Here is a 22,827-nt window from a genome sequence, read left to right on the forward strand (position 1 = left end):
TTTCTGAGTTGACATGGGACGACTTCAGGGACTTTTGCCGTACGATTGAACCACGTTTTGAAGAAGAGCCTTTTCTTGAAGATGTTACTAAAAAGAGAGCTGCAACTGAAGCGTCTGATAAAGATGATGCTTATTGGAGAAGATATTGTCTAGAAACCTGGATTGAAAAATATCCGCTGTGCAGTTTCCTTCAATCCGTTTATGGCGCCCTTAGACATGGTATCAAAGATAAGAAACTGGCTAGAAAGTTTGTCAAACGCTTTCCGCGTCTCGGGCTTGGTGAAAGTAAGGTCTAGTTTGTTCGTTTGGCTAGCTCAAGTATCTTTTACATTTAGGTCTTGAAATGTCAGGGCATCATTCTGATCCAGGATCAGAATTGATTAGACAGTCCTGAATCTACTTGTATGAACTTGTACTTTTTATGTATTTGAATTTTTATTGAATTTGGCACGCATAACGCACGTTAAAAGATCTCTCTTGGAGAAGTTTTCGGGGAGAACGAAAGCGGAACGAAGCGGAACGAAGCGGCATTGGCTATTGAAAGAGAGATCGGAGAAAAGTTCTACGGCATGGACGCTTGCTCCCAGACAATGAATGCTTCAGTGGAGACGCGTTCAAGCGACGGCAACTCGCGACTCTTACGAGCAGAGCGTAGTAGACTAGTCGGCGAACCAGAATGCAGGCAGACGTCTACGATTTTTCGGCATCAGCACTGCCGTTTACTTACACGATGCGCCTTAGCGATGTCGCGCTATACTTTTCGCCGGAAGCAGATCGAGAATTCAATCAGTGATACTAGACAATATTGTCTAGTATCCCTGATTCAATCAGCCAGGACTATAAAATACCTGGGCCCCGTGCGCGCGCGTAATTCACAAGCTTGGATCATTTTTTGAGCGATTTCACGACAGCACAATCACATCAGACGGTAGACACCATGCAAAACGTACAACTCGAGGTTCGTGGCTCTCGATCCAGCGAATGATCGAGTCGCGAGCTCACGGACACTAGTACTCTTCAATGATGATGCGAGACACGGTTCCCCAGCCGGAATGTTTGCTCGTCGTGCCGTAGTAGGGGCAGTTGCCGACGCGAACGGCGACGGCGACATTCCCAATGGGCAGATTCTCGCAAATGCCGGTGATCTGACGATGACGACTCGTACTCATCGGATTGTTTTGGTTATCGTTGACGTGCACAATTCCTTCGATGGTGTCGGGGGACGTGCATTCGTTTCCGTTGAAGGTGAAGTACCATTTTCCGCAGCACAACGATCCCGGGCAGAGGACGCTCATCGTGGCGGCGTACGTCACTTTGAGCGCCGAGCTTGCGCTTTGCTTGTTTATGGTGCACGTCTGTTGTGCCACGAGAATTTTTAAAAAGGGTTTTCGTTTCAGGAGTTTCGAATACCTGAACAGTTCCGACTTGCTGGCTTTGGTAGTTGTTCCAAGTGCATTGCTGATAGTTGATCTAGGGAGTGGCATCGAGGTTAGTGACATGAGATAAAAAAATGGCTTTACGGCTTGAACTTCGGCGCTCAGATACAAGGAAGCGACGCAAAGCAGAAAACTGACGGTTGAAAGCATCGTCGAAAACGTTCCTGAGAGTGGCTCGATTGTGAACACTGGTGCTTGGTAGCGCGGTTTATGTAGCGGGCGTCTTTCCGGGTAAGCCCCATAAGCGTCTGATCAGCTTAGCGTCTTGCATGCTTGACCGATCGATATAGGGAATCATTTGCGGTGAAAATGAAATGAAGTTCCGTAGAAGTGCCGTGCCATGCGAGCTTGAACCGACTCGTTAGACGAAAGTCTAAATCTTCCAGGTAAATTGTGTGCTAAATACAGCTCAAAAATTCATGCTTTGAAAGGTTGAACTATATGGTTCAGTTCAACCACGAACCGGTGACTCTATTAGCGGAAGCCAATGTACTAAGAATACAAGTGAAGCTCAGGAAGCTCGTCGCCCTGGGTAGTCCTATTAGGGCTCGGCCAACGAACGGCGCAGGCGACGAACCGCAGTCGGTGACGGCACGAGTAAAGACAATTTCCTCTATCACATTGAGTCGAAGGCTAGTGCCGGCATTGACGGCGACGCGAACAACGATGGCATCGCTCTAAGCTGCAATTCAGACGATGTGGAGCTACACACGTTAATGGTACTTTCCACTTGTTTTCTTTTTTGCCCCCGTGATGATGTTGTCATATTGAAAGGAGTTGGGCGAAAGCAGCGCGTGACTTCCGCTTTGTCGCATGTCAACGGAAACCGGTTTGACGTCAGTTTGCAGTCAGTTGCGAGCGAAGTCACCACGGAATGTTTGAGGCGCCGCGCCGGATGATCTAATCAGTGAGTTGATTTCTAGTGCAGCATTCCTAAAAAAGCCCCAGTTTTCCTCTTCAAACAACCGAGTTAGTGAGTCCCCGCTGGCGTCGCAATGTCCTGCATTACATTAGGCATTTGAAGTTTGGCCCTACATGATTACGTCTCTCCCTCAGCACTATTTCCCGGCGTCAAAGCGGAGGTCACCGCCTACATCAATATTTCCCGGCCTCAGAGGTACCTGGTCCAAGGAGAAACGACGAGCAAAAGCTTTCTGGTTTTCGAAGGCAGCTCCTCAACGAACGGCCTGCGGATCAGTTTGACATTGTCCCGAGACCATGGAGAAAATTCTTTTGTTCCTTTGATTCCCGGTGGCAACATGGACAATCGCTACTCCGTCAAGTGCACACCGGAAATGCCGCCAGACGGCGGATTTGCGAACGTGGGCAAAGTGTTTTGCGTACTAGGTATCGTGAATGTGAAAGCTGAAGATGCCGGCCGGTACTCCTGCCTGGTGCAGTCCCCCCAGCAATTGTCAGCGTCTCGAGCGATGCAAATCCGAACATTTGGTGAGTGTTTTCTCCATGTTGAATATTGTTCTTCGCATCGAGCATTCCGTGTAGAAAAATTTATACTGGCTTCGACGAACAATCCGAAAGAAATTACTCTTAATAGATTCGAGTCCTTCAAACTGTCCTGTTGGGTCAACCAGCAAAATTATACTACTGACTTGAACGGGAGGTGGAAACGTTCTGACATCGCCGTGGGTCAATCGACGAAAGTCGATGCATTGCATAATTCGTTTAGCTACGCAGTTTCATCGGCACAACAAATCGATGGCGGAATCTACCAGTGCGTCATTATTTCCATGAACGATGGCGCTACAGTCATTGATTCTGGCAACGCAACTACTGTGAATATAAAGTGTAAGCACTTCGTCGCCTATTTCTTTTTGTAAATGTTTTTTGCGTAGTCAGTTCAGTACCGAGTCTCTCTTCAGCCCCTTTTATTGCTCAAGGCAGCGTTGTCACCGTTGATTACGATGCCGACGATACCTTAACTTGCGTCGCTGAAGCATATCCTGTTCCTCGCCTTACTTTGTCAAATAACGAGACCGTTCCTTTGAAGCAGATAGATAGTACTATCACGCTGAAAATTTCTTCAGCGACTCAAAGTGACGCCGGCCGGTATTGTTGCAGCGATTCAAACGGCTACGAGATGTGTTTGACAGTCAAAGTCAAAGACGGTACGTTCCCAGAAGCACAATAAAAATGCTTTGAAATTTCAATGCAGTTCCCCTGGAAATACAAAGTTTTGAAACGGCTGCCAAGAAAGATCACTGCTTCGATGACGCAGACATTGAATTGGAATGCCTGGCGAAGGGAAACCCCTCGCCTTGGGTCTCCATACGTGATCCGGATGGACAACCCATAGGCGTTTCTGGAACAGAGCGCGCTTGGGTTTGTCTGAATACGAGTTTGGCGATCGGAGGCGTTTACCACTGTCGTGCCAACAATTCGGTCACGAGTAAAATGTCGAACTTCACGATACCCAACTCTCCCAATCGTAAGACTCGCTATTCTTCGATATGATGATCAAAAGAACCATAGTTTTTATTTTACTAAAGTTGCAGTCGACTTCCGTGAGATGACGCATTCGAACGATACGTGCTTTCCTAAAGGATCATTGGTCACCTTGTGTTGCACGGCGTCTGCAGATAGAAATCGCTTTGCCACCGAAATATTGTCCTCCAAGGGAACTGTTATCAACTCCACAATTGGCGTGAAAAACACAATATGTGTCGTTGTAAGCACGCCGGGCGTCTATACCTGTGCTGCAAGCTTGCATCACATCGTTTTCGTCTATCGAACGCTGACTGTATGCATATATCGAGATAATGCTTTTCTCACGGGCGTCATTGTGAGTTGCGTCGTAATTGGCGCTCTTTTGCTCGTCCTACTGTTCACGCTTGCGAAATTTATAAGGAGAAATTATTTCAGGTTAGTCTCGTATTTGATGGTGTGGCTTCTTAGTAAGACTTGGCAGCTTTTGTTTTCGAAGCTGGCGAAGAAACTTTTCAATTCAATTCGACGAAAAAAGCCCTTGCTCTCCCCGCCAAAGACACAAGGTATATAATATACATTAGTGGTGTGTTGAGACACACTCTCTGTACGTTTATGTATTTCAAACAGATAAGCAAATCGAGATCGTTTCCGACGTCATCACTCCCGTTTGGCCAAACGTTTTTCGTGCGATGGAACCACCCTTGAACGGCAAAAGCAAATTTATTGATTCCATTCTAAAGAAAGCCCGAAATTCCAACCGAGACGACGCCTATTGGGCGGCGCACTGTCTGCAAATTTGGAACAATGAAAATCCGGGCCGGGATTTTCTCATGGCCGTGTACAACGCCGTTGACAACATGGGAAACAGCGAACTTGCCCAAAGACTCTGCAATCTCTTTCCGACTCTTAGCACCGTGAGTCTTTATTAATTGGTTTGTTGCTTTTTCTTAGTGACTGGCATTTATATAGGAAGTTTCCAGCGAAGAACGTAATTGATATGGTTTCTCCTTTGGTGCGAGACGAATGCGAGAAACTACCATTGGCACGACTTTCCTTTGTTGTCCGTCCTCGACACTGTCGATCTTCTTGTGAAATCGATCCTTCGTTCAAGTTTGTGCATTGGGGTGAAAGCTGTGGTTTCAAGTGAACGCGTGATCTCTCGCGTGAGCTGAGAGTCCCAAACTTCGACAAGTCGAGACTTCCGCTTTGAATCCTCGAAGATCATGCATGCAGACGAAGACTGATTAGGGAAGTCGAGTTGGCACAGCGACACCTGGAGCTGCATGCCTCCTACTGCTAAACTACGGCGAGGAAGTCGCCTGTCTAAGCCATTTGAAACCATGTCGTATCGCGCTTCGTAACTGTGCAGTGGAGTCACGACGGATAAGTTTGATTTCTTGATCACAGCGCCCACGTCTGACTCTAATGCACCTCCTACGTATGAGGGAGGAAAGAAATTCTCAGAATGAAAACATCCCCCATTGATTGCGGGGCCGCGTTGGTTGCTATCCGGGACACGGCAAACGCGAGACGCGAATCGAGGAATGGTCTGAAACAAGGCTACGCGAATTTTCGGTGGTTAAAACGCTCCAGATATGCCTTACTTACGGATTTGCGTGGTTAAATTACAAGGTAAGACTGCTATTTTGTACCTCTACGAACGATCTCCTACTACAGTGTAGCACGGATCTTACTCTAAGATCCGTGAGTGTAGTAACCAAGTTGGAATAATGACAGACCGGCTGACATGACGCGTCACTAGGGTTAATTAAAACAGAATTTGCGATGCGTGGAGGCGATATTTTTTTGGCGTGACTCCTGGGAGGGTCACAAACTCTTACCCCATTGATCCAAGCCTCCCCTCCTCCGCCCCACCGGTTCTCTAATTGAACTGTGACTCCTTAGTATTATTTTCTGACGTCAAAGCGATGCTTACTGCCTACATCAAGACTTCACGTCCTCAATATCTGGCGCCAATGATGCGACCCGTGCCGTCACGGACACAAGAAATGGACATTTACACGAATACGGATATGGCTGAATCGCCTCAGATTGAAGACAAAAAACAAGGATTAAAAATGGGGACAGCACAGTTAATTTGCAACGATTGACTGTCAGCGTCGCCTGCTGTATGTACATTTGAAAGCACTGTACATAGTTTTAATTGAGGCGGATAGACATTAAATAGATACAGATATCAGCATCTTGACTCTTTTGCCACTTTCTCTGATGCGTTTCTTTAGGTCGTTCGCCTTGTTCGTGTCTTGCTTTCGATTAACCCCTTCTCAACTCAAACAAGGCGAGCTTCTTGAGATGATGTCACGCTAACTCTAAATTGTTATCTAGAATTGATCATGTCCGCTTCATGAGAAAAACGGGACGCGTCAATAATCAGACTCTTTTTCACCGTCCACAAACCTCGTGTTTTCGTCAGATGCATTGCGTACACCAAACCGAAAAGGAGCAGCGCACAGTGACTTAGTAAGTGGCGTGACGTCAATATACAGTGCGACGAAGTTTGGAGGTGAGACCAGCACGCCCAGCCAAAAGAGAGAGGTTCGTTTTGATGGTCCTTTGTAGAGTTATCAATCAGCTCTCGTGATCTCGCGTGATTGCAAGCCAATCCCCAAAGTACAGTGCCTAAACCAGCACAGGGCATTGAGCAGTTGAGTTCTCGGCGGGTTCGAGCGATTGACATGAAGTCGAAACGTCGTCAAAGACGCTCGTTCTACTCGAGGAAGAATCTTCAAGGTCTTTTTCGATTTCATCACAAGCTTTCCACAAACACTGAAAACAGGTAAATCGTTTTATTCTAAGCTACGTTTATCGAGTAAGCGTTTTCCTTCTACCAGATGAACAGGTGGGCGACGCGTTGGAACCGTTGAAGTCCCCAATCGAGATCAACATACACTATGGCTCCGAACTGTGTCTTCATTCAAATCCCGGCGCCTTTATTGAATGTCATGGTACGTGCGACGACGAACCGTCACTGCTAAACGGCGCCGTAGCACTCTGTTTGATGTCAATGGATCATGAAGGCGAGCGAATTCATGCGGACGATCGTCACACAATCGACTGCTGGCATTGAAACATCACTGCGCCGCCCATCGACCCAGACGTCTTTCCGGGCGTTCTACGATTCGCTAGATGCAAGTATGGAATCAATGACGTTCAAATGACCGACGCGGGAAAGTACACTTGCAAATTGGCAGGAGGTAGCTCAGTAGACAGGAGAAGCGTATCAATAACTGTCTCAGGTGATATGCCAAATTGTACTTTGTTCAACTTTGTATTGTTGCTTTTCCGCTTTAGAGAACATAATTTTTGCAGGCAAAAATGAAACGATAACGGTCTAGCGTGGGAAGTTAGAGATTGACTGCTGCCTAATGGCGAACTCGTTACGATACGTACGCGTAATTCATAAATAGGAGAGCGTTTTTCATACGATTGAGTCGCCCCTTCTAGACGGGGACAGCATTTTTCTTGACTCCGTCCTGAAGGAGTCCAGTCGAAAAGGCTCCTAGCTATTTTTGCCTACGAGAATGGACTGGTGAAGCACGAACTTTTGAGGAGCCAAAACCGAAGAAAGAAATGTTAATGCATTCTCTCATTTGCCTCAAAACGACGGGCCTCATTGAGAAACTGTACAATAACATCTCAGTTCGAAATGGGGGAAGTCAGTGGTTACGTAATTCTCTAAATTTAGAAAGTGGACGTTATTATGAGAAAAACTAGATGTGATGGGGAAAAGATATACCCGTATCGAATTGACCGAGGCCAAGAAAGGAGCTCAGGAAGTGACAAGATAAATCAGAGTCTTCCCATAGTCAAGAAAATACAGCGTAAAGATTCTTCAAAACATCATCGGTTCCAATAACTCTCAGGTGATGACGTCAAATTGTTTGACGTGAATCACCCTACAAATTGTGCTTTGAATCCTCTAAAGATCGTGCCGAACAAGATTGCGGAAGTGCTCAAGCTGACACAGTGACACAGGGAGCTGCCTCCTACTGCTAAACAGCGCTGTGGGTACGCACGTTAAATTTTCATTTCATCTATGATCTAACAGTGTTTCAAATGCTTTAGGCTGACGACTTGCAGTTCGGTCTACAGGACAGCAAGTCGCACGCTCAGAGAAGACTCGGCCAGCGTCAGGTTGCGGTTTCAAAATCGTTTAAAAACAACAAAGGTCCTATATTTTGGCGTCAAACGTCCTTGCGTACCTACTCAACGCCACCCACTTTCCCGCTTGGAAACAATTGCTTTACGTCAATTAGGTAAGAGCGAAGGAGAGAGAGACATACTGTTTAGCTCTCATGTTGAATCGTTTAATTAAGCTACCGTGCGCGTCTTGTTTTTGAGGGATGAGAGTGGGGAATGTCCCCATGCGTAGGAGGCAGCAGCATTGCATCAGAATAGTCACAAGGCAATGACATAACTCGAATCTTTTCTTTGTATTCCGGGAGACGTTGTTTGTAGATCATTGATTGTGGGAATGCTTGGGGGGTCAACTGAAGGTCACAATGATTGAAACAAGATGCTTCAGCTAGGGATTTGCATTGTGGCAATATTTGTTGGTAGGATTTGGCGCTCTATTATACCTCCCCAAATGCAAACGATCTCCATCTCTCCAATTGACCCAAACCAATAAGCCTCGCCTTTGGCTTCTGATGATTCCTGAGATTCCCAACTTTCACTTACGTAAAAGCGTACGTAGATACGTATGCCAGAGTTTTTTTCTCTATGAGTTCTACTTTCTTGAGCACCCACGATTCCTCAGCGTTGTGTAAACGGGGACCTGTCGTCATTTTTGCTCGAACAGAAGGGCAAAGGTGTTCGTCATATTGGTTTCACTTTCCAAAACGCTCCCACATAAGCTGATTACGTCTCTCCCTCTTCCCTCCCTCTTCCCTCTCTCAGACTCTTAGTCTAACTGAGACTTCTTTAGTACTGTGTTCCGGCGTCAAAGCAAGGATAACCGCCTACATCAATATTTCTCGTCCTCAGAAGTATCTTGTCCTCGGCGAAACGACGAACAAAACCTTTTTGGTTTGCAATGGCAGCTCCTCAACGAACGGCCTGCGAATCAGTTTGACGTTGTCCCGAGACCCAGCCAATCATCCAAAAGTTCCGTTTGTTTCCATGACTCCCGGTGGCGAGACGGACGATCGCTACTCGGTCAAGTGCACACCGGAAATGCCGCTCGACGGCGGATTTGCGAACGTGAGCAAAGCGTTCTGCGTATTGGGAATCGCCAATGTAGTCATGGAAGACGCCGGCCGGTACAGTTGTCAAGTCGAAAGCTCGAACCGTTCGATCCAAGCGGTTCGCACTCAAGTGGGAGTTCAAGTTTATCGTGAGACCCGAGAAAAGAAAAACGAAACGTTTGCGGTGATACATGTGTTCTTTTTGCAGAAAAATTTATCATCAATACTGTTGAGTCAAATCGTAAAACGCTTGACGTCAACGAAACCGATAGCGTCGTATTGAAATGTCGAATTAGTCCGCAAAAGGATCTCTTAGATTTGATCGTTCAGTGGAGACGTTCAGGCGACGTCATACAGTCGAAGGACAGCAACAAGCGGAGTATCGTCGGTGAGTTCGACTACACATTGCAGTCGGCAAATCGAAAGGATGCAGGCGTCTACCAGTGCGTTGTTATATCCGAGAACGTCGGCGCCGTGATTATCGATTCTGGCAGTAGCACTGTATTGCACGTAAACTGTAAGTTGCAAGCGAATGGGCATTCATTTATTTTAATTTCTGTCTATATGTATATAGTTGAGCCGATACTGAACATTTTCTCGACGCCGTATTTTTCCAAGAATAGTTTTGTGGTGATCGGCTACCATAAAAGGGATTCTCTCAACTGTACCGCCGACGGCTATCCGCGTCCTCGCCTAATCATGTCGCGCAACGGGAAACAGATCAATAATACGGCGGTTAATACGGCGGTCACATTCACGTTTTCTTCAGCCACTAGATCTAACGACGGTAATTACTGCTGCTATGCGTCAAACAAACTTGGCAATCGCACTGCGTGCTTGACAGTCTTAGTCAAAAGTAATAACGAGAAGTGTACTATAAAATCTATATCAAATTGCTTCGTAGTGCCTTCGAGAATACTCAATTTTGGGGTCGCAGACAAAAGCAGTTTCCTTCCGGCTAACGCGACGGTCACTTTGACATGCAATGCATGGGGGAGACCTTCACCTCTCATCTCAATATACGACCCTAGTGGAAGACGCGTACAAGTACACAACCCTCGTAGAAGACCCGTAGAAACGGTTGGCGTTGGCGGGGAACTAGCCGCCGCGTTCACTTTCAATACAAGCTCGGTGAAAGAAGGCGTTTATACGTGTCAAGCTAATAATTCGGTTGGAAACGTCACGTCAAAGCATACCCTTCGTTTGAGTGGTAAGATGATGATAGGCTTCACATTATATTCACAAAACGCGAAAAGTCAATTTTTCTTACACTAGTTGGGATTACATTTTGGGACGCGACGACAAGTGACGGCAATCAACAGTGCCGCCCCGAAGGCTCCACGCTGTGCTGCGCAGCGACTGCGGGAAATAATTCACTGACTGTCCAAATCTTGAATTCCAAAGGAATTCTGAACTCGACAAAGGGCATAGGAGCAAAGACCTGCGCAGTTGTCAAAAAAATTGGAAACTACAGCTGCTTCGCGGCGAATCAATTCAGCAACGCAACACGGCTTTTAGAGGAATCCGTTCCAAGTTGTCCCCAGTCCCAGGCGATCATCACCGGCGCCGGTATTGGGGTTTTTGTCTTTTTGATTCTTATCGTGGTGACTTCGGGAGTTATAAGGTAACGCTTGGCTCAGCTTTGCGCTGTTCTATTGTTTCTTTTGCGTCGGAAGGTGCTTAGGAAGAAGTTCACAAGGGGAGAGTTCAGGAGCGCAATCTCAGCCCACGAGCGAAACTACGCCCTTGCTTTCATCAGAAGAGAACGTTGGTGGTAAGGCTGACAACGCTACATCGGTTCTGTCACAAGCAACGGCAGGCGATTCCGACGTAACGTCGTCCTTGATTGTATCACAAACGGCGGATGACAATATAGGTAAGCAGTTATTTTATAAGTTTCTACAAAGAATAATTTTTTGAAAAATAGATAAGCAGATTGTGATTGTTTCTAACGTAATTCAATATAATTGGGAGGACGTTTTTCGTACGATCGAGCCGCCCTTCGAAGACGGAGAGCGTTTTCTTGACTCCGTCTTGAAAAAGGCTAAGGAGTCGAGTTACGAGGACTCCTATTGGGCGGAGTATTGCCTACGAAAATGGATCGGTGAAAATACGAATTCAGAGCCTAAACCGGAAAACAGTTTTCTCCATACCGTACACAAAGCTCTTCTTGACCTTGAAGCGATGGATCTCGCTGAAAAACTCTACAGAGATTTTCCAGTTCTCAAACTCAAACAAGGTGAGATTCTTGGGAAGTCTTCTCGTGCTAAATAATTGATTAATTCTAAATTGGCATTTAGAAAACGAACTTCTTTTGTCTGCTTCTTTTGAGAAAAATTAGATGTCGAAAGTCTGCCCTACCGTTGCTTATTTTTTGATGGCCGTCATCCTCTTTCAAACCCGTTTTTCCGTGAGATTCATTTAGTCAACATTGTACCAAACTGGCCGTGACCTGGAAAGGAGCAGCGCACAATAACTCAGAAAGTGACGAAATAAATCAAACTCTTCCCGTAGTCAAGAGAAGATACTGCGTAAAGATTCAGACAAAGCCATTCAAAGGTGTGCTTTTTTGTAATGTCGTTTCATACTGAATTTCTTCCAGACAGATGCTCAACCACTAGCAAGGTCTTTTTACTCAAATTCCAATTTTAGCAACCAATAAATTACAATGACAAGAACAGAGATATACAAGAATGTATCACAGAACCAAGTATCCGGGAGTTCGTCCTGTTTCATTGCCTTCAAAAGACGTTTCTTCACGTCAATTTACCTTCATTTGTGCTTGGATTGTTAACGAAATTGCTTTATTTGTGTCTCTCGTGGAATGAAAGAGCTTGGCGACAGTCTTTTTGGTGAGAAACGGGCGACGCCGAAAATTGGGGCCGAAAGCAGACAAGCAGCCAGCAGGGGTCAACAGTTTGCCGCCGCTGTAAAAGGATTAATGCATGTCTGCGTGGTTTATCTGTAGTCTGGTGTGCTGTGAGCTTCGTAGTGGTGGGTCTGTTCAGTAGAAATCGGTTCTTGTTGCAACTTTTCTAACTCATTTCTTAGGAGAGAGAATCATGACAAAGATCCGTTGGTCAGAAACTTCGAGCCTCCAAGCAAAGTTGGACGATTGAATATTAATTAATTTATTAATTAGCCTAATAAGATTCACTTCTGGAGCAAATTGAATTTGTTTCCGCGATGCTTTCGCGGGACTGGGAAGTCTTGAGGGATTTTTGTCGTGCAGTTATACCACCCTTTAGAAAGGGCGAATCTTTTATTGACGGTATCGAAACGGAGCGCCGAGCTAAGACAGGTCACACTGACATCTACTGGGCGAAGCGTTGTCTAACGACTCGCTATAGTAAACGCTTCCCACGCCCCGATCTTGGAAAGAGTCTAAAAATGATTTTGGCTTCTCTATAATTATTTTCAGGTCTTGAATTGTCACCCTGTGCTTCCCCTTTGCTTCTGAATCAGAATCTGTGTAGTATCACTGTGTCACATGCACATGTACAATTATTTCGCCGTTCATTTGTTTGTTAATTAATTAAAACGCTTTTTCCGATGTCATGCATCTTATAAATAACGTAGAGGTTCTCTGTATCGCGTTCTCAGTTCTTTTGTGAAGGTTGCATGGGCAGTGGCTCTAGTGATGATCGCGCACGCTACCCAGAAGTCAGACCCGGAGGAACTGTTTTTCTCTTGTGAACATTGCTAGAAGAAGTCAGTGTCAATTGCAGCATTGTTCTAGTGACCGAGTACAGCTAGGATCCTCCGTGAGGCGCGCGAGTGCGTTCTGTATTTATCCTGTAGACTGTAGAACCGTACCAAACTATAGTACTGCAGTAATCTCTTCGCGCGGCAGCGACAAAAGACTGCTGATTCATTGATCGGCTAAAAGCCGCGCGTTTAGTCGCAAGGAGCAGTAACGCTAAGCGTCTCGACGAGGCGCAGCTGTCGTGAAACGCTTCCTGGTAAGAAAAGGGGGCTCCCTTTCTCATTGCAGTGCGCATGCGACGTTTCGGCGACCTTTTGTCTACTTTCTGTTCAATGACGTTATGCAATCACTTCAATGAGGTCATCGTCATAAGTTTGTTTTCCCCCGGCTTGCTCAAGCGCTCTATTATATCTAGGATTCTAGGTGTGATTGATTGAGTGCTTGTACTTAATTCGACGGGACGAAAGATGTTCCAGGCGCATCAAGACATTCGTATCAACTTCATCGTTGCACTTCTATTTGGTAAAGACTGCGGTGATGTCACAAGTCGGTGCTCACGCTTGCATGCTTTCACTATCAGTTCAGTCAGTGTCCAAATCTGACTTGGGTAACGTGGCCTTACTGTACAATGTAGCGCTTACGGTGTTTTTGATCAAAACCCATCTGCCTTTGACAAGAATGCCTCCCTCTTTCAGCTTCCTTTTGTAGACTCATTTGTTCCCAGCACGTTTTTTCTATATCTCTGAGACTCGACTGTCAGGATAGCGCAGACCTTATAGCCACATCAATCTCGCGATGATTGAGATCTAGACATCAATTTTCCGTCTTGTACGTAGGAGCTAGAGGAGACCTTTTTTTCGCAAACTTGAAAGAGAATACTTTGAGCAAATATAGCGTAGCGCATGGCCCACCCGACGGCGACACGATGCAATGCCTGCTCAGTAGTCTTTGTGCACACGTAGGTGTGGCTGGACATCAAGATGCATCTCTCAACGCCCGCTTCGTTTTCTCGCGTCCTCAGAAGTATTTGGTGAAAAACGAAACGACGAGCGACGACTTCTTGCGCTGCGAAGGCGGCTACAGCAACGCGTCAATGAAAGGCATTCGAATCAGCATGACCCGCGTCAGTCCTACTTATGATCACATCGTGCCCGGCGGCAGTGACCGCTACACGTTCGGTTGCACGCCCGAAATGCCTTCTTACTCTGGATATGTGCTCGTTAGCAAGGCATTTTGCCTGCTGGGATTTAAGTCTGCTGAAAGAAGAGATGCTGGTATATATGACTGTGATGTAGCGAGTGGTTCTACTGATAAGCAGGCTCAGTGGCACCTTCGAGTATATGGTGAGTTGTTACTTTGCTTGGTAACGTTTTCACTCGATTATATTGCAGACAATTTCATACTTTCTACAAGTAAAGGAGCACAAAATCCGAAAGAAAAGTACGTCGACGAGCATCAACCTTTTAAACTGAAGTGCCGCGTTAATCTTCTAAATTCTGGCTTGGAGATCAAGTGGAGAATGTGGACCAGATCCGGTCACCTCGTGATTCGTAGGTCTCTGAGCGGTACAGAAATCTCTCATAATTACAAGGTGTCGTCGGCAAGCAGAGATGACGAAGGAATGTACCAGTGCGTCGTCGTTTCCTTGAACGACGGTGCTAAGACAATTGACTCCGGCAATCGTACAATCGTACATATACGATGTATGTTCCCAGCCACGGGTTTCTATTAAACTGATTGTGTTATGCGTAGATGCTCCAGTAGCATATCTCTCCTCAAGGCCGGTACCTGTCCTACAGAACGCTGTGACACTTGACAACTATAATGCCACTGATTATCTAAATTGCACCGTTAAGGGCTATCCTACTAGTATCACCATAATGAAAAATAACGTCATTCTTGCCTCAATGAATCAGAATAACAATACAGTGATGTTGAAACTTTCGGTAGCCAAGAGTGAGAGTGGTATGTATTGCTGCAAGGCGTCCAACGCACTCGGTTCCAACAAGACTTGCTTAGCTGTATTTGTACGCGGATCCAAATTTCAATGGAAAGCGATTTCTGTAGGCACTGGTTTTCTCGTCTTACTGATACTGTCTACTATTGCTCACGTGCAAATAAGAAAGAGGTCTGTGTGTATAATCATTTGCGCGTGTCTATGTAGTTCTTTTATTTATCTGTTTATAAAAGGCGTAGCCGTCGTGGATCTTCACCAACTGAAGATACAGAAACAGATCTCCTGCTTCCAATGCCAGGTAAATTATTTGCATTTGCAGCGTTTCAAATAAAGTTTGTTTAATTATCTAACTTTATGCATGCATAGAGGAGCAAATTAATTTTGTTTCCGGATTGTTTTCTGAGTGGTCATGGAAAGATTTCAGGGATTTTTGCCGTACGATGGTTCCATGTTTTGAAGAGTCTTTTCTTGACGATGTTACGGAAAAGAGAGCTAAATCGGAAGCTTCCGATGATGCTTATTGGAGAAAGTATTGTCTAAAGGCCTGGATGAAAAAATATCCGCTATGCAGTTTCCTTCAATCCGCTTATGATGCCCTTAGAAATGGTATCAAAGATAAGATACTGGCTAGAAAGTGTTGCAGGCGCTTTCCACGTCTTGGGCTTGGAGAAAGTAAGCTCTACTTTACTTTTTGGCTTGTTTTGAGTATCTTTCATTTAGGTCTTGAAATGTCAGGGTCTCATTCTGATTCAGAGTCATTTCAAGAGTCCTGAAGTCAACTTGCCCGGATTTGCACTACTTGCCCTTGTCACCTGTCACCTGTTATTAATTTAACTGCAATGAAGTTAAATTAATAATTTCGGTTCGTAATAAGTTTGCTGTGTAGACCCTGCTGTAGACAGTGAGACCATAGATATATCTATGGTGAGACAGTGTAGACAGTGTAGACAGTAGTGTCAGAGTCTCTGGTACAGTAGTGTGTTGTGTAGGCCTGTCCTGTGTAGACAAAATGTGTAGACAGTTGTAGACAGTGTAGACTCGGAATATAGCGCACGTTAAAAGATCTCTTGGGCGGAGAACGAACGGAACGGCTTCGGCTAAGGAAAGACAGATCAGAGAGAAGATTTACGGCTCGGGCGCTTGCTCCTAGACAGCGAATCGTTCAGTGGCGGCGTTCTAGTCGGCAAACCAGAATGCAGACAGGCGTCTACCATTGCGCCGTTGATTCTCAATTCCGGCATTAGCACTGCTGTTTACTCACACGATGCGCTTTAGCTCTTCGCCGGTAGGACTAGCCACACGATCCCAGAATTTAGGCAGACGCATCAGCACTGCTGTTTATTCACACGATGCGCCTTAGCGATGTCGCGCTATACTCTTCGCCGGAAGCAGATCGAGAATTCAATCAGCCACAGGACGACTGTAGGACTAGCCATACGATTTGGTGCCGTAAAATACCTGGGCCCCGTGCGCTCGCGTAATTCACAAGCTTGGATCATATTTTCGAGTGACTTTACGACAGCACAAACACATCAGACGGTACACCAAAACGTTCAACTCGAGTTTGTGGCTCTCCGGTGAACAAGTCGCGAGCTCACGGATACTCTTCAATGACGATGCGAGGCACGGTTCCCCAGCCGGAATGTTTGCTTGTCATGCCGTAGTAGGGGCAGTTGCCGACGCGAACGGCGACGTCGACATTCCCCTCGGGCAGATTCTCGCAAATGCCGGTGATCTGACGATGACGACTCGTACTCATCGGATTGTTTTGGTTATCGTTGACGTGCACGATTCCTTCGATGGTGTCGGGGGACGTGCATTCGTTTCCATTGAAGGTGAAGTACCATTTTGCGCAGCACAACGACCTCGGGCAGAGGACGCTCATCGTGGCGGCGTACGTCACTTTGAGCGCCGAGCTAGCGCTTTGCTTGTCTATGGTGCACGCCGTCTATCGTGCCACGAGAATTTTTAAAAAGGGTTTTCGTTTCAGGAGTTTTGAATACCGGAACAGTTCCGACTTGCTGGCTTTGGGCATTGCTTATAGTTGATCTGGAGAGTGGCATCAAGGTTAGTGACATGGGATAAGAATTGGCTTACGGTTTGAGCTTCGGCGCTCAGGTACAACGAAACGAAGCAAAGCAGAAGACTGACGGTTGAAAGCATCGTCGAAACGTTCCTGAGAATGGCTCGATTGTTTGACAATGGAACACTGGTGCTTGGTAGCACGGTTTATGTAGCGGGCGTCTTTCCGGGTACGCTACTTTTCGAAAGCCCTACAAGCGTCCGGTCTACTGACCGTTCGATTTTAGGGAATCATCTTTGCTGAAAATGAAATGAAGTTCCGTAGAAGTGACGTGCCTTGCAAGCTTGAACCGACTCATTAGACGGAAGTCTAAATTGCTCAGGTAAATTGTGTGCTAAAATTTTCATGCTTTGCAAGGTTGAACTATGTGACCCTATTAGCGGAAGCCAATGTACTAAAAATATAAGTGAAGCTCGGTCAAAATTCGACAGTGGGTTTCTAAGAAGACAACACTGCGTTGATTCTCAAGGTGGTACTCACTTGAATGTGGGATGCTGTGCTCTTCTTCGAACTTCTCATACGTGGGAGACAATTGCATTATAACGTTATCGCAATCTAATAAGTCGTACCCACAGCCTGCAAATTAAATGTTTCACTTGATATCTGCGTAGGGTAAGGATCTGCGTTGGGTAGGACTCCTCGACGACGTACCGGCTGAAGTTTGCTCGAACTTGCTGATTATTTCATTTCTACTGCCGAGAGTGTGTACTGTTCATGGAGGGCATACTTTTTTTTTCACTCACGTTTGTCTCTTAGCTGATCCTGAAATTATTCAATATTTGGCCAAAGGATTACAATGAGATGAACCGCAACGTCGTCGACTTCGTCTGCGGGAATCGCGTGCTAACGGTAACGCATGGAAACAAGTCGTCGATACAGTGTTGACTCCGTCCATGTCATTGTTTGCGGTGGGAAGAATTAGTTTTGATCGTTTCTTCAGACTTGATTTGTGTTACGTAGAAGCTCCTCCCCTTGGACATTTTCCTCTTTATTGCACTCTTTTTTCCAAGGACAAGAAGGTGAAAGGTGATCATAATAAATTACAAAAGATGGTCCAAACGAAGCGTATGTTTGCAGATTAGCAAACGCTTGTGAAAGTGCTTTAGTATATGCACAGAGGTGCTACTAGTAGTACGTCCTATTTTAGTAACGATGATCTTGAATTTCAGATTGCTTGATTGAAGAGTGCGTTTGTCTTTAGCACCGTTCTTGTACCTGTAGGCAAATTATTTACGCACAGTTGAGATTCATTTCTAGAATATTCCTGTAGATGGGTCGCCCTACAAATTGTGCTTTGAATCCTTCAAAGATCATTATGGAAGTACTTGCGTTGAGTGGCACAGTGACACCGGGAGCTGCTCCCTACTGCTAAACAGCGGTAAGCAAGTCGTCTGCCTAAACCATTAGAGACCCTGTTAGATCATAAATAAAATTAAAATTTCACGTGCGTACCCACGTGAAACTGACCAGTTAACTCTGCAGGACAACAAGTTGCACGCTCAGAGAAGACTCGGCCAGCGTCAGGTTGCGGTTTCAAAATCGTTTAAAAACAACAGAGATCCTAATTTTTGGCGTCAAGCGTCCTCGCGTACGTACTCAACGCCACCCACTTTCCAGCTTGGGAACAATTGCTTTACGTCAATTAGGTAAGAGCGAGGGAGAGAGAGACCTACTGTTTAGCTTTAATGTTAATCGTTTTTTGAGGGATGGAATGAGAGTGGGGAAGGTCCCCGAGTGGGGAAGGTCCCCATGCGTAGGAGGCAGCATTGCATCATGCAGAATAGTCACAAGGCAATGACATAACTCGAATCCTTTCTATTTATTCCGGGAGACGTTGTTTGTAGACCATTGATTGTGGGAATGCTTGGAGGGTCAAGTGAAGGTCACAATGCTTCAGCTAGGGATTTGCATTGTGGCAATACTTGGTAGGATTTGGCGCTCTATTATACCTTATACCTCCCCAAATGCAACGATCTCCGTCTCTCCAATACCTAAACAAATTGGCTTACTGCTGATTCCTTAGATTCCTTAGGAAACCTAAAATAAATGCGTGCGTATACGTATGCATGCCAGAGTTGTTTCTATGAGTTCTACTCAGTTTTCCTATTAAGCACCCACGATCCCGGTTTTCTCGGCGTTGTGTGGGGATTGGCAGGGGTCTGCAAACAGGGGACCGGTCGTTTTTGTTCGAAGAGAAGGGAAAAGGTGCTCTGATCTATGGTTTCACTTTCGAAAACGCTCCCACATGGTCAGCTGATGGCCTCTCTCCCTCTTCCCTCCCTTCTTACCTCACCAGTGTCTTAGTCTAACCGAGACTTCTTTAGCACTATTTCCCGGCGTCAAAGCGAAGATTGCCGCCTACATCAATATTCCCCGGCCTCAGAAGTATCTGGTCCTAGAAAAGACAAGCAAAACCTTTCTGTTTTGCAACGGCAGCTCCTCAACGAACGGCCTGCGAATCAGTTTGTCGTTGTCCCGAGACCCAGCCAATCATCCAAAAGTTCCCTTTGTTCCCTTGACTCCCGGTGGCAAGAGCGACGATCACTACTCCGTCAAGTGCACACCGGAAATGCCGCTCGACGGCGGATTTGCGAACGTGAGCAAAGCGTTCTGCGTATTGGGAATCGCCAATGTAGTCACGGAAGACGCCGGCCAGTACAGTTGTCAAGTCGAAAGCTCAAGCCATTCGATCCAAGCGGCTCGCGCTCAAGTGGGAGTTCACGTTTATCGTGAGACTCGACAAAAGAAAATGAAACGTTTGCGGTGATACATGTGTTCTTTTTGCAGAAAAATTTATCATCGATACTGCCGAGTCAAATCCTAAAACGCTTGACGTCAACGAAACCGATAGCGTCGTATTCAAATGTCGTATTAATCCGCAAAACGACCTCTTAGACTTGATCGTTCAGTGGAGACGTTCAGGTGACGTCATACAGTCGAAGGACAGCAACGAGCGGAGTATCGTCGGTGAGTTCGACTACACATTGAAGTCGGTGAATCGAAAGGATGCAGGCGTATACCAATGCGTCGTTATATCCCAGAACGACGGCGCCGTGATCATCGATTCCGGCACGAACACCACGTTGGACGTTAACTGTAAGTCACAAGCGAATGAGCTAATAGATATTTGAGTTTCTGTCTTTAAATGCATAGTTGCGCCGATAGTGAACATTTTCTCGAGGCCGTATTTTGCGGAGAATCATTCTGTGTTGATCGACTACCATACAGCCGATTCTCTCAACTGCACCGCCGAAGGCTATCCGCGTCCCCGCCTGATCGTGTCGCGCAACGGCTATAATCTTCGCGGGAAACAGATCAATAATACGATTACAATCAAATTTCCTTCAGCCACTGGATATAACGACGGTATGTACTGCTGCAATGCGTCGAACAAACTTGGCAATCGCACTGCGTGTTTGAAAGTCAGAGTCAAAAGTAATGCCTTTGCTAACGACAAGAGTACTATAAAATCATTTGAGCATTGCTTCGTAGTGCCCCCAAAGATACTCAATCTTACAGTCACAGGCGAAAGGAACGGTTTCCTTTCAGCCAACGCGATAGCCACTCTCACGTGCCAGGCGAAGGGGAAACCTCCACCGACCGTCTCATTATATGACCCTCTTGGGCAACGCGTACAAGTACGCGACCCTTCTTGTGGAAGACCCGTAGAAGCGGTTGAAACAGGACTCGCCACCACGTTCAAATTCAATACAAGCTTGGTGAAGGAAGGCGTTTATACGTGTTTCGCTAATAATTCGGTTGGAAACGTCTCGTCAAAACACACCCTTCGTTTGAGTGGTAAGATGATGACGTGCTTTACAATATTCATCAAACGCGATCAATTTTCTTACACTAGTTGTGATTGCATTTCACAACGTGACGACACTGATGCATGCAAACGAAAGTGACGGCAATCAACAGTGCCGCCCCGAAGGCTCTACGCTGTGCTGCTCAGCGACTGCCGGAAATAACTCACTGACCGTTCGAATATTGAATTCCAAAGGAAAGGTCTTGAATTCGGCAACGGGCATAGGAGAAAAGACCTGCGCAACTGTCACGAAGACTGGAAACTACAGCTGCTTTGCTGGAAATCAATTCAGCAACGCGACAAGGTTTTTAGAGGAACACGTTCGGTATTGTTCCCAGGCGGCTATCACCGGCACCGGCATTGGGGTTTTTGCCCTTTTGATTCTTCTTGTGGTAACTTTGGGAGTTATAAGGTAATGCTTCTTGACTCATGTTTGCGTTGTTCTATTGTTTCTTTTGCATCGGAAGGTGCATCGGAAGATTACGAAGTTCACAAAGGAAAAGTACAGAATCTCAGCCCAGGAACGAAACTACGCCCTTGCTTTCATCACTGGATGGTAAGACTGACCACACTCCCTCGGTTCTGTCACAAGCAATTTAATGGCAGGCGATGCCGACGTAGCGTCGTCCTTGATTATATCGCAAACGGCGGAAGATGATGCAGGTAAAGCAGTTATTCTATAATTTGTTACGAAAAATAATTTTTGAAAAATAGATAGGCAAATTGCGATTGTTTCTAACATAATTCAATATAATTGGGATAACGTTTTTCGTATGATCGATCCGCCCTTCCAAGACGGAGAGCGTTTTCTTGACTCCGTCTTGAAAAAGGCTAAAGAGTCGAGTCACAAGGACTCCTATTGGGCGGAGTATTGCCTACGAGAATGGATCGGTGAAAATACAAACTCGGAACCTAAACCGGAAAGCAGTTTTCTCCATGCCGTACACAATGCTCTTCTTGACCTTGAAGCGATGGATCTCGCTGAAAAACTCTACAAAGATTTTTCCTTTCTCAAACCCAATCAAAGTGAGATTCTCGAGAAATTTTCTTCTGCTAATTAATTGATTAAATCTTAATTGGCATTTAGAAAGGGAGCTGCATTTGTCTGCTTCTTATGAGAGAAAGTAGATGTCAAAAGTCTGCACCACCGTTGCTTATTTTTGAGTGTTTCCCCGTCTACAAACCCGTTTTTCCGTCAGATTCATTTCGTCAACATTGTACCAAACTGACCAAGGCCAGGAAGGAGCAGCACACAGTAACTCAGGAAGTGACGAAATAAATCAAACTCTTCCCGTAGCTAAGAGAAGATACGGCGTAAAGATTCAGACAAAGCCATTCGAAGGTCTGTTTTTTTGTGACATGTCGTTTCATAGTCAATTTATTCCAAACAGATGCTCAATCACTAGCAAGGTTTTTTACTCAAATTTCAATTTTAGCAACCAATAAATTACAATGACAAGAAAATGTATCATCAGTACCAAGTATCCGGGAGTTCGTCCTGTTTCATTGCCTTCAAAAAAACGTTTCTTTACGTCAATTCCCCTTCATTTGTGCTTGGATTGTCAACGAAATTCCTTCATTGGTGTCTCTCGTCGAATGAAAGAGCTTGGCGACAGTCTTTTTGGTGAGAAACGGGCGACGCCGAAAATTGGGGCCGAAAACAGACAAGCAGCCAACAGGGGTCAACAGTTTGCCGCCGCTGTAAAAGGATTGATGCATGTCTGCGCGGTTTTTCTGTAGTCTGGTGTGCTGTGAGCTTCGCACGCTTCGGTTCGATTTCCACTGGCATGAGCCATAAGATATTCGCTAGTGAGCTGAGAGGTAACGGTGGCAGACATTTCTCTAACGTTTTTTGCTGCTGCTCGTTCATCTCAGCTAAATTTTAGATGTACTGCATTTCCTATCTACTGTATTTATATTTTTCGTCATCCAAATTTGCATTTTCATTTGAGTACAGTACACCTTCCTTGGATTGTTTCTCGATTCGTTTTGAAGAAGCTTGCGCAGCGATGAAGTCTTTAGCTCATCAGAAAGATACACACATATATAGGAATGCGAGAGAGTATATACAGCACTGGATTTGAGCAAACTCGACGCCAGGCGCTTATCTACACATTTTTTGTTGTTTTCGTTGTTTGCGTTGTTTACCTACTGTGCACAGTTTACGTTTCGGAATACTTTAGTC

The 22,827-nt window shown here is 45.6% G+C and overlaps 4 protein-coding genes and 1 long non-coding RNA gene across 22 annotated transcripts; 3 read left to right on the plus strand and 2 right to left on the minus strand.

Moving 5' to 3' along the window:
• Window positions 1-883: 883 nt before the first annotated feature.
• Window positions 884-3,019, minus strand: LOC136199838 (collagen triple helix repeat-containing protein 1-like). Its single transcript, XM_065990163.1, has 3 exons — window positions 1,521-3,019; window positions 1,411-1,470; window positions 884-1,355 (listed from the first exon to the last, which is right to left on the minus strand). The coding sequence occupies exons 1-3, from the start codon at window positions 1,584-1,586 to the stop codon at window positions 1,008-1,010; spliced, it is 474 nt and encodes a 157-aa protein (XP_065846235.1). The 5' UTR covers window positions 1,587-3,019; the 3' UTR covers window positions 884-1,007.
• A 2,378-nt stretch (window positions 3,020-5,397) lies between these two features.
• LOC136199707 (neural cell adhesion molecule 2-like) lies at window positions 5,398-12,257 on the plus strand. 10 transcript variants are annotated; one of them, XR_010673151.1, is made up of 22 exons: window positions 5,398-5,513; window positions 5,787-6,010; window positions 6,125-6,180; window positions 6,228-6,405; window positions 6,462-6,678; window positions 6,734-7,138; window positions 7,194-7,288; window positions 7,347-7,525; window positions 7,588-7,765; window positions 7,828-7,910; window positions 7,968-8,158; window positions 8,219-8,458; window positions 8,830-9,237; window positions 9,297-9,605; window positions 9,663-9,944; window positions 9,993-10,298; window positions 10,364-10,712; window positions 10,765-10,964; window positions 11,016-11,327; window positions 11,389-11,647; window positions 11,691-11,940; window positions 12,140-12,257. XR_010673151.1 is itself a non-coding variant. In XM_065989985.1 (20 exons), exons 12-20 carry the CDS (start codon window positions 8,419-8,421, stop codon window positions 11,427-11,429), a joined length of 2,247 nt encoding a protein of 748 aa, XP_065846057.1. In that variant the 5' UTR covers window positions 5,398-5,513; window positions 5,787-6,010; window positions 6,125-6,180; window positions 6,228-6,405; window positions 6,462-6,678; window positions 6,734-7,138; window positions 7,194-7,288; window positions 7,347-7,525; window positions 7,588-7,765; window positions 7,828-7,910; window positions 7,968-8,158; window positions 8,219-8,418; the 3' UTR covers window positions 11,430-12,257. The 10 variants fall into 10 exon arrangements, 1 of the variants encoding a protein (XP_065846057.1); XR_010673152.1 differs by having other exon boundaries at window positions 11,695-11,940; XR_010673146.1 differs by having other exon boundaries at window positions 8,219-8,307; window positions 8,361-8,458; window positions 11,389-11,940.
• Window positions 12,258-12,726: 469 nt separating this feature from the next.
• LOC136199710 (uncharacterized) lies at window positions 12,727-15,815 on the plus strand. 2 transcript variants are annotated; one of them, XM_065989993.1, is made up of 9 exons: window positions 12,727-12,865; window positions 12,923-13,153; window positions 13,210-13,316; window positions 13,757-14,137; window positions 14,186-14,497; window positions 14,547-14,922; window positions 14,985-15,049; window positions 15,118-15,423; window positions 15,472-15,815. In XM_065989993.1, the coding sequence occupies exons 3-9, from the start codon at window positions 13,262-13,264 to the stop codon at window positions 15,522-15,524; spliced, it is 1,548 nt and encodes a 515-aa protein (XP_065846065.1). In that variant the 5' UTR covers window positions 12,727-12,865; window positions 12,923-13,153; window positions 13,210-13,261; the 3' UTR covers window positions 15,525-15,815. The 2 variants fall into 2 exon arrangements, with proteins under 2 accessions (XP_065846065.1, XP_065846064.1); XM_065989992.1 differs by having other exon boundaries at window positions 12,730-13,153; window positions 13,218-13,316.
• An 84-nt stretch (window positions 15,816-15,899) lies between these two features.
• On the plus strand, window positions 15,900-22,589 carry LOC136199708 (neural cell adhesion molecule 2-like). Of its 7 annotated transcripts, none has more exons than XR_010673153.1 (22): window positions 15,900-16,818; window positions 16,870-17,003; window positions 17,061-17,156; window positions 17,215-17,535; window positions 17,591-17,742; window positions 17,795-17,860; window positions 17,912-17,953; window positions 18,004-18,051; window positions 18,105-18,212; window positions 18,317-18,480; window positions 18,539-18,625; window positions 18,679-18,759; window positions 19,159-19,563; window positions 19,622-19,930; window positions 19,988-20,269; window positions 20,327-20,632; window positions 20,691-21,054; window positions 21,110-21,198; window positions 21,249-21,305; window positions 21,357-21,668; window positions 21,730-21,984; window positions 22,034-22,588. XR_010673153.1 is itself a non-coding variant. In XM_065989991.1 (22 exons), exons 13-22 carry the CDS (start codon window positions 19,052-19,054, stop codon window positions 21,768-21,770), a joined length of 2,196 nt encoding a protein of 731 aa, XP_065846063.1. In that variant the 5' UTR covers window positions 15,900-16,818; window positions 16,870-17,003; window positions 17,061-17,156; window positions 17,215-17,535; window positions 17,591-17,742; window positions 17,795-17,860; window positions 17,912-17,953; window positions 18,004-18,051; window positions 18,105-18,212; window positions 18,317-18,480; window positions 18,539-18,625; window positions 18,679-18,759; window positions 18,946-19,051; the 3' UTR covers window positions 21,771-22,589. The 7 variants fall into 7 exon arrangements, 6 of the variants coding, with proteins under 6 accessions (XP_065846063.1, XP_065846059.1, XP_065846058.1 ...); XM_065989991.1 differs by adding an exon at window positions 18,946-19,082 and having other exon boundaries at window positions 21,730-22,589; XM_065989987.1 differs by having other exon boundaries at window positions 17,215-17,396; window positions 17,446-17,535; window positions 21,730-22,589.
• On the minus strand, window positions 17,560-18,536 carry LOC136199711 (uncharacterized). 2 transcript variants are annotated; one of them, XR_010673155.1, is made up of 4 exons: window positions 18,508-18,536; window positions 18,287-18,451; window positions 18,119-18,229; window positions 17,560-18,049 (listed from the first exon to the last, which is right to left on the minus strand). It is a non-coding gene; the product is annotated as an uncharacterized lncRNA (long non-coding RNA). The 2 variants fall into 2 exon arrangements; XR_010673154.1 differs by having other exon boundaries at window positions 17,560-18,229.
• Window positions 22,590-22,827: the final 238 nt, after the last annotated feature.

The sequence above is a fragment of the Oscarella lobularis genome, chromosome 1, assembly GCF_947507565.1.
Source record: "Oscarella lobularis chromosome 1, ooOscLobu1.1, whole genome shotgun sequence".
Taxonomy (NCBI): domain Eukaryota; kingdom Metazoa; phylum Porifera; class Homoscleromorpha; order Homosclerophorida; family Oscarellidae; genus Oscarella; species Oscarella lobularis.

Bases quoted from the DNA above. Each gene is read 5' to 3' on its own strand.
- LOC136199838 (XM_065990163.1), bottom strand. From the start codon at position 1,586: ATGCTTTCAACCGTCAGTTTTCTGCTTTGCGTCGCTTCCTTGTATCTG. The intron at 1,471-1,520 runs GTAAAGCCATTT...GCCACTCCCTAG, and splicing joins TGAGCGCCGAAGTTCAAGCC to ATCAACTATCAGCAATGCAC. The intron at 1,356-1,410 runs GTATTCGAAACT...GTGGCACAACAG, and splicing joins AGCAAGTCGGAACTGTTCAG to ACGTGCACCATAAACAAGCA.
- LOC136199707 (XM_065989985.1), top strand. From the start codon at position 8,419: ATGCTTCAGCTAGGGATTTGCATTGTGGCAATATTTGTTG. The intron at 9,238-9,296 runs GTGAGACCCGAG...TTCTTTTTGCAG, and splicing joins AGTGGGAGTTCAAGTTTATC to AAAAATTTATCATCAATACT. The intron at 9,945-9,992 runs GTAATAACGAGA...ATTGCTTCGTAG, and splicing joins CTTGACAGTCTTAGTCAAAA to TGCCTTCGAGAATACTCAAT.
- LOC136199710 (XM_065989993.1), top strand. From the start codon at position 13,262: ATGTTCCAGGCGCATCAAGACATTCGTATCAACTTCATCGTTGCACTT. The intron at 13,317-13,756 runs GTAAAGACTGCG...GTGCACACGTAG, and splicing joins CATCGTTGCACTTCTATTTG to GTGTGGCTGGACATCAAGAT. The intron at 14,498-14,546 runs GTATGTTCCCAG...TGTTATGCGTAG, and splicing joins TACAATCGTACATATACGAT to ATGCTCCAGTAGCATATCTC.
- LOC136199708 (XM_065989989.1), top strand. From the start codon at position 18,723: ATGCTTCAGCTAGGGATTTGCATTGTGGCAATACTTG. The intron at 19,564-19,621 runs GTGAGACTCGAC...TTCTTTTTGCAG, and splicing joins AGTGGGAGTTCACGTTTATC to AAAAATTTATCATCGATACT. The intron at 20,270-20,326 runs GTAATGCCTTTG...ATTGCTTCGTAG, and splicing joins TTTGAAAGTCAGAGTCAAAA to TGCCCCCAAAGATACTCAAT.